Consider the following 9,038-nt stretch of genomic DNA (forward strand, 5'->3'; position numbering starts at 1 on the left):
TTTTGGGCTTGATCTTTAAACCATTTTAGATATCTATTTCTTAGCGTAATTGTGAGTTATAAATTATATCAAAATGCATTTGTTATGCATCAAAAGCCTAAGCTTATTATAGAAAAGCTGAAAATTGTGAATCTTGTCCTATTTAAATATTAACAGGTATTAAAATGTATGATAGTTTGATATAATGGTACAAATAATTGACAAACCAATAGAATAATAAGTAATTCTCATTTTATCAATGGAACACAAAATTAATAGCATGATAACCTTGAAATGTATCACACACCACATTTATTTTATGGTATTCAAATTAGAGTGATCTTTTATAAAATTCTTATAGTGTAAAATTTACAAATTTGAGGTAGATAATTCATTTCAATGACTTATTCTTGTTCATAAACAATTTCTGGTTATCGTTGTATAGCTTTTTTAAAACAAAAAACACTCTTTGATTGCTCTATGTTTTGACTTTGGAGCAAGTCTTGCGTGAGAGAGTTTTGGGTTTGTTAAAACATTAGGCCCAAACAAAGCCCAATAATACTTATGTGTCAAATTCATCCCAGCCCATGTTATCTACACCTTCCTTCATACTTTACATTTTATTTCTATTTTTGATTTTTATATTTATAAACGAATGATAACATCCATAAGACAAAAAAACACCTGATAATTCAAAATAAATACTAATGTTTTATTTAAATTTTTCTTTATTTTTCAATTCACATTATTAGTGTATTATTACTTTTAGAGGGTATCAAAGTAAATCTTCTTGTTTGTTACATTCAAATTTATCTTTATCTTTTTTTAGTTGTACAAGTCAAACAAATAATGTTTCTTCACATCCCTACTTTTCGTACAATTTACAAAAATTAGTTTTCGAAATGTAAATAAAAAGGAAACAGAAACAAGTCTCCTCGGACTAAACAATTTGCTTAAATAATTAATTGGTATTTTTTATTTACATTTCACGTGATATCACAAATTATTTCATTGAGGTTTACTCCTCCAAACAGAGGCATTTGGTACTATATAGTAGGGCCATCGAAAAGATACAACACAGATTAATATAGTAGGACTTAATATATAGAAATTATACATTATATAAGGTTTAATTATATAACATATGATGTATTAATACACATGCTGATTCTAGCTTTAATTTCTTAAGGTTTTCATTGGAAGAAGTTTAGCAGAGGAAATTAGAAAGGCCACTCTTCAGGAAACTTGGGGATATGTATCCCTCATCAGCTGCATTAAAAGGTGAAAATGAAGTGAGAAAGTGATAGAAAAGAGTGTTATATATTTAATATTGATTAAAAAAATTTATTTTATAACCTATATATAGTTTTGTTTAAGTGATTTAATCATACTTCTTCTAAAAAAAATAATATATATATATATATATATATATATATATATATATATATATATATATGGAGAAATAAAATAATAAAATTTCCTCTTCGAACTAAAAGTAAAACATGATGATATATTTGGATAAGTTTCTTCTTAAACATGTCAAAACAGAAAAAATACGAAAAACTAACAATTCTTTGATTAAAAATATTTTATAAATTAAATTCAATAACTAAATATTAATTATTTCTAATTCAGGTTCTATTTAATGAATTCCTTATAGTCAAGTCAAGAAGAAGAATTAACAAAAACTATATAAGAAAAGTTCTATATAAATAGTTTATGTCATTACATATTATGAAAATTTTCATTTCACTCTATTCATAAATATTTACTAAATAAACCCTAAAGTCATCAAGAAATAAAATAAAAACTAAAGAGCACCTCAAATTTGGGATATATGTTTAAGTGGAAGAAAAAAAAGAGAAGAGAAATAGAAGAAAAAAAGAAAAGGACAAAAATTGAAGTAAAATTAGAATTGAGCTGTTTGACAAAATAAGCGTGTAAATATAACAAAATTATATACTTTGAAGACTAGAAAACATTCACTTCACAACTATTTTTAATTATATATATATATATATATATATATATATATATATATATATATATATATATTACTACTTTAAATTAAAAATTTTAAAAATATGAATATATTAGTCATTTTAAGTGGTTGTATTTTAGTCGCTGCGTATTAAAATATCACTTTCCTAAATAGAATAATAATATATTAAAAAAGTGACAAGGACTGAAAAAAGAAAAGAAAAAAACACACAGGACTTTAGAATACATTACTTATTATTACTGATTTATTTTTAGGATAAAAATGTCCACGGATGACATTGTTGTTTGTGGTTTAAACATCATTGCTGCTTTAGCTTGTTTTGCTAAACTCAAGCTTTATTCATGAATCCAGTTTTTTTACTGACTTTTTTGTATTATAATTTTCTGAGTATTAAAAATACATTACTTTAATATTTAAAAAATAATTTTAATATATTTTAAAACTTCAAAATCAATAACCATGAATATATTTTGAAGTCCCATCAAAGAAATATATAATGCATTAAAAGACAATTAAGTAGTGATTAAGAAACATGTATACAGTGGAATTCTGAAGATGAATAATGTGCTTACACAAGTTGAAGAGCAGTGTGGTCTTGACGTGAGTATTGGTGACTGGAATCTATGAGGTTTACTGGGAAGAAATTTCTGTCATATGACTGTGAAGCTGGTAAAGACTCGCACACATTTCCTGTCATATGTTGTTCTTCTTGTTGTTCTCTATCGTGTTCTGCTATCTGCACCAATCATCACAACAACTATATATTACTTACACTATTATATCTATATATACAAAGTCTTGGAGAATGATGAGAGACCTTAGCTCGCAGAAAATTATTGTGGTTTTGCAGCTCAATTTCCTGCATTTTTTCATGCATACGATCAGAAGAAGTCAATTACGTACAAATCCATTAAACCAATCTTATAACTCTCAAATATTAGTGGAATATTTGAACAAGCAAGGAAAGCATAAACTTCATAGCATGATGCATCGAAGGAATGATGAGTATATACGTACCCGCTTCTGCATGAACTCGATATCAGCAAACAATGTCTCGTGCTGAAAGAAGTTGAGTGCATGCGTGTGTTTATGTCAGTTCAAATTATAAGTTGGAAGAGAAATAATGAACAATTTAGTGGCTTAATTGTTTTATAATACCTTTCTGGATCTGACTCTGCTCAAACCTTTCTCCAATCTGCTCTCAAGATTCTTTAGTTCCTTTAGACTTAGAGAACTAAGAGCTTCACCAAGGATGTGCCTGCAATTAATTAACCAAGAAATTCCGGTGATCTTTTCGTGAGAGACTTGTTGAAAAACTTTCCAAGAAAAGGAACTTACCTGTTTAGATTCTGAATGTCCCTGATTTGTCTTTTTAACTTGGATGATTCTTGCTGGTAAAACTGATGTTCATAAATAGTGTAATGTTTGTCAACAGGTTACGATATATATATATATATATATATATATATATATATATATATATATATATATATATATATGACAACCTATTCATAGAAGAAATTTATATATAATTTCACTAACACTTAATAGTTAATATCGTTTTATTAAGAGAAACAAAGAACACAGTGAATTTATCATTCAACATGATGGGAATTAAGTCACCAGACTCAAACAGATATTCTTTTGACCAAAGACTACATCATTCACAAAAAAATAAATAAAAAATAAAAATCCCTAATTCAAACACAATCATGTTTGTTGCCAGATGCAGAAGGTGTTGATGGAAAGAAAGAAAATCCTGAGATTGCCTATGGTTTCAAAATTGGTTTTAGTTTTAATTAACTATAAATAAGTATCTATATTTTTTTAATCTTTCATGTATCTCTAGTTATTGACTATCATATTTTATAAGATGTCTATTTATTTTTTGCTGATAAAAAGGAAATAAGTATCGAACATTTTATTCAATCTTTTGTCTCTATGTCATATTTTTTAATATTTAATTAATTACCATGAAAAAGAATATCAATATTTCTATATAACAACCCTAATCATATAATCTGAGATACTGTTGACCTAAGGAGCTAATACTTAAGTATTAGAATATCTAACCTCCACATAAAGTTATATATATATATAGAGAGAGAGAGAAAGCATTTTCTAACTTTCTTTGAGTTGTTTACTAATGAAATTTACCTGTGTATTAGCTTCAGAGACAGATTCTGCATTTGAGGAAGCAGCACATGCTTTCTTGTACCTATCGATAGTTCCTCTAACACTGCAAACAATACGACAAATAGAGACATAGAAAAAAATGAGAAATTAATCTGTGTTTTACAAATAAATTATGAACTCATCTTCTCTGACATTAAACTTTTAGGTCAAAGAGCCATGATCTTGAATTGGAAAAGGCTGTAATCTTAACATATGCCACTAAAGGTTAAACACAAACTGGTTAACATAACATGTATAAGCATAGTTAGATAATTGGGAATATGCAGGAAGAGGTAGATGGTTGCATCAGTAGGTGAAAGTTTACCTTTCCCTTTAATTGAAGAGTTCAAAACTCATAATAATGGAAAGAGTTGGGTATAGAATTGACGTGAGGAATGCGAAGCTTTATTCCACAAAAAGATGAAAGCAATATATACAAATAAATGGGAAAGAGGGAAGTGATTAGCCTTTAGCCATTCTTAGAATCTGTTACCATAACGTTACTTTTAGCTACTTAGGGTAAAGAAATCAGAATAATATCTAATCTCTGTGATATTTAACCTCTTTCACATTGAATCCTTTTGTTCTTCTTTAAAAAGATTCTACGTTTTTTTAGAAATACAGATAAGGATGAAAATAAAAGATCAATGGAGATGAAGATGGAAAACTCTTGCTGATGGAGGAGTAGTTATGGACATTGATAATACCACCATATTCGGTGGAAAACCCTAACCAGAGTATACTTTTCCTCCATTTATGTAAAGGACAAAATTTACTAAAATGGGAAAAATTTTCTGACTTCCACGATTCTCTAGAAATACTTATTACTTTAAATTCATTTACTTTGTCGACAACCTATTCATGATGAAAACTTTATTCAGACTTTTAAAGATATTGAAAAACGTTATGCACTAAAAATGCACCTAATTTATAACAACCAATCCTGTGAAAAAAACACTTCATCTGTGTTGCAATGGAGACCCTAATATCTTATACAATTAAAGATGTTAAAGAAAAAAAAGATGCTATAACAGAAGATAAGTGATCTCTTTTTCAAAAAAGCCTCTTTTAGTTGGAGGATAACCTGGATTTGCAGTTTTTGCACAACCATGTAATGCGATGATGCAATTAGAATTGAACTTGTTTGATACGTGAAAACGAATTGAAGTGATTGAGGTGTGACTTAAGAGTGAAAAAGTGTAAAACCCTAGCTCCCAATTGGACGAGGTGCTTGTGTTATATCACTATACATTGACAAATATGTAGAAGAAGTACTAATATTAAGGAAGAGTCAAAGATGGACACGATAGCAAGAAAACAACAAGAAGGGTTCATTGAGTGCGTGACAGCTTTGTGCAGCAGACCCTTTTAAGATTTGATGGTTGACAAGTAGAGAGAGAAATTAAGAGAGACAAAGAATGAAAAAAGAGAGAGAGAGATTGGTAAAGCTTATCACAGCATGGTGATTGTATCAGAACATACACCAGAAAGCTAAGATCCCTCGCCTGCAAAATCTTTGTAACCCTAAATAAAGCTTTCTCTTCTTCTGATACACACATATACATATACATATACATATAAATATAGTTTCACTTTAATGTCTATATTTGTATTGCTTAAACAGATCTGCAACCTTCTAAACTGGGAAGACGTGTGAAAGAGCAACGAGTGCAAGATCTAGACAGAATGATAGATATCTCAGGGAAGACTTAGAGAGTAATTACATAAAATACTGACTTCAGTTTAAGGAATGAATATATATATATGAAGATGTAATGTAACAGCAGAAAAGAAAAGAAAATAAGCAGAAGAAGGAGAAGGTCTTAAATGATGAAACCATAAACTTGTGTGAAGATTGTGTTGAATATGTTTGAGAGAATTGAACCTGTTGTTGGCATATTCATAAAGGCGTCCACGGCTGGAGAAGACAACAAGAGCAACTTCAGCATCACAGAGAACAGACAATTCATAAGCCTTCTTGAGCAAGCCGTTGCGACGTTTGCAGAAGGTAACTTGGCGATTGGTGGTGTTCTCGATCCTCTTGATCTCTATTTTCCCTCTTCCACTTTTCTTCTGAGAACACCCTTCTGATATTGCTTCCTTCGGAAACTCCATATCTCTCTCTCTGGCTGAAACAACCTAGAAAGTTTATATCAGAAAAGAAAAGATAAAACACCAAAAGTAGATATTTTTCCTTTTGGGTCACTTCAAGAATGGATGAAATTATTAACCAAAGAAGCTTCGAAAGACATGGTGATTAAGCTTGAAGATTTTTACTGAACATATATACACACTATGATATTAATATTAAAATTGTTGTTCCTAAGACGAACAAAGACAGAAGGGTGTGTTTGTAACTAGGTAGGTGTTGTACCTATGCAATGAGAAGAGGAGTATTTGTAGGTGTTTGGTGTTGTGGTATAGAAGTGAAGAGAAAAAGGATGCAAAATATGGAAGTGGGTTGGCCTAGGAGAGAGGTATTTATGGAGTGAAAAAAGAGGGTCCAAGTCATTGACAGCACTGAAAATAGTAATTTGGTGAGGGGTTAAGTGTGATGTTTGGAGAATAAAAGAAAAAGGGTCTTGGCCTGGGATTCATATTTGTTGATGTGTGTATGGGAAAAAGGTGAAGGGGACAATGAAAGTGTCTTTTTGAAAGTGACTTTGTTATGAAGTGGGGTTTCATTCATCAAGGTCTCTGAGAGGGACGTGAACGTATAAGTTTGCACGCAAAAACTTGGAACCCTTTGATTTTTGAGGCATGGCTTCAGGTTGGTTCTTGGATTTTGAGTTTTGGCTTTTATCCACATATTAGAATCCACTCTCTTTCTCTTCTGCTTCAAACCTCACTTCTCACTTTATAAATATGATTTAAGATGTTTAAATCAATTTCATGAATAACGACTGTGTTTAAATCAATTACTGAGAAAGAATAAGTGTTTTAAATCAATTTAAAGCCTTCTACAATGCTGCGAAATTATAGTAGAATGGTTATAGACAACCACTTAATCTAGTTACAAGAATTGGAGACAACACAGATAGATTTATAGAAATGGTTTCACCGGAAAAGAACAAATACAAATGAAATCTGGGTTTAATCACATAAGACATTGACATCAATTTTAACTCAAAACCTTAAAATAATGAGTTTATGAGTCTTTATCCTTATATATTGTTCCACTTTCTTATTTTTAGTCAATATGAAACTTAAACTTACACTTGGATTACTAACAAACACAACACTTGATTATGCTACATACTTCAAGATTAATCCCCTTGTAAGCACCAACCTCTTAGAATTAAAATGTAATATATTGGTGGAATGGGTAATTACTAGTTATGGTTGCATATAAAGTCCATAGCCATTACCACCATTGTTGTTGAGGGTTATATTACATTGAAATTGTATTGGGAGAAATTTAATGGCATATTGTATGTCGTAGGCTCACAAAAGAAAATTAGAATCCTTGAAGTTTCTTCTTTAAGGACAACGTTTGATGATAAGCCATTGATAAGTGCAATTATTCCTTTATACCTACTCATAATCATAGTGTCTCAAATTGGGGCATACAATCATCTTCTCCTTCACAATTTCTGATCCATCACATGCCAGCTAATTAAAGTTATTTATATCACCATTATACAATTTTCAAATGCTTCGTTAAATTAGTCCTTTTCTCTATGTATGGCTAAATGTAACACTATCAAAATTGGAGAATATTTTCTACAAAAACGACAAAGAAAATTACTTGTACATAAGAAAAAGAAAGGAAAAGAAGAAGGACTTTTTTTTTTTAATGGGTCAAAGCGAAGAACGTGATGTTAGGGACAAAGAATTGAAACAAGCACGGATTACAAACAAGAATTCTTAGAATCTTTCATGTGCTGAAAATTAATGGTCTACTTGCGTTGAACATTGATGCATAGATTGTTAATCTTGCTTGCAAAGCATCGTATTATTTCTGTAATCATTCGTGTGTGTTGTATTTGGTATGTGGAAAAATCTTTGCATTCTGAATTGCTCATTTGACTCAAACCAAAATTTCCATATTTATAAGTCCTCTCCACATTAGAAATTTTCTCCTAAGATTCAAGTGTTTCGTGTGAAATAATTCATAAACACTTAAAATTGACATAGAGAAAAGAATTGATATCTAAATCCAATTAATCAATCAATATTAGTTATCTATTACTAGTTTCAACTTAAAAACCTTAATTTATTGTAATTTTCTTACGTGGTTAAATTCCCAACATTCTAAACAAAAGTTAGAATGAGAATGTTTCTTCATCTACAAAAATAGTCTCCCATTAATTAAAAAATTAATATTAAGAAGTATATTTTTTTTTAACATTTAGGATATTTGTAAACAAGTTGTGAAAATGTAGAGGGAATACTACATTTTGAGTGAAAAAAAAAAAAAACTTTCAATTTAACTTATCGTGCGTCTCATGTCGAGAAAAAACAAAGCTAGGGTAGTATATATATATATATATGCGTTAAGAATGCCTAGTAAATGTCAGAAAAAACTTGTTTTACTCCACCTTTTGTCTTTCAGTTGCCCTAAATGATTTAACTTGGTAATTCACAGTGAAATAGTGATACCAATTAATGCAAAACGCAGGACCACACAATGTTATGATATATAGTTCATAGGTGTGAGTTGTGAAGCAGAAGTCAAAATCCAATTGATAATTATTGATTAGGTGAGGGACCACCACTGCAAAATACGTGAAGATGCTAATCATCAATGCAATATACTCCTTCCATAAATGGAGACCAAGAAATTTTCTTTGTCAAAATAATTTTACAGAGAAAAATGAAGAGTGTAGCATATGGGAATGATTCTGGTAGGGATAAGAGTGTGTACTGTGTAGGTACCACC

At 29.9% G+C, this 9,038-nt stretch overlaps 1 protein-coding gene across 2 annotated transcripts; it reads right to left on the reverse strand.

Moving 5' to 3' along the window:
• Nucleotides 1-914: 914 nt before the first annotated feature.
• LOC114193576 (agamous-like MADS-box protein MADS1) lies at nucleotides 915-6,686 on the reverse strand. Of its 2 annotated transcripts, none has more exons than XM_028083431.2 (8): nucleotides 6,042-6,524; nucleotides 4,139-4,220; nucleotides 3,320-3,381; nucleotides 3,140-3,239; nucleotides 2,999-3,040; nucleotides 2,799-2,840; nucleotides 2,554-2,717; nucleotides 915-1,248 (listed from the first exon to the last, which is right to left on the reverse strand). In XM_028083431.2, the coding sequence occupies exons 1-8, from the start codon at nucleotides 6,269-6,271 to the stop codon at nucleotides 1,245-1,247; spliced, it is 726 nt and encodes a 241-aa protein (XP_027939232.1). In that variant the 5' UTR covers nucleotides 6,272-6,524; the 3' UTR covers nucleotides 915-1,244. The 2 variants fall into 2 exon arrangements, with proteins under 2 accessions (XP_027939232.1, XP_085521496.1); XM_085665370.1 differs by lacking the exon at nucleotides 915-1,248 and adding an exon at nucleotides 6,531-6,686 and having other exon boundaries at nucleotides 2,550-2,717; nucleotides 6,042-6,285.
• Nucleotides 6,687-9,038: the final 2,352 nt, after the last annotated feature.

This window comes from Vigna unguiculata, chromosome 8 (assembly GCF_037176805.1).
Source record: "Vigna unguiculata cultivar grain cowpea cultivar isolate G323 ecotype 2 chromosome 8, ASM3717680v1, whole genome shotgun sequence".
NCBI lineage: Eukaryota > Viridiplantae > Streptophyta > Magnoliopsida > Fabales > Fabaceae > Vigna > Vigna unguiculata.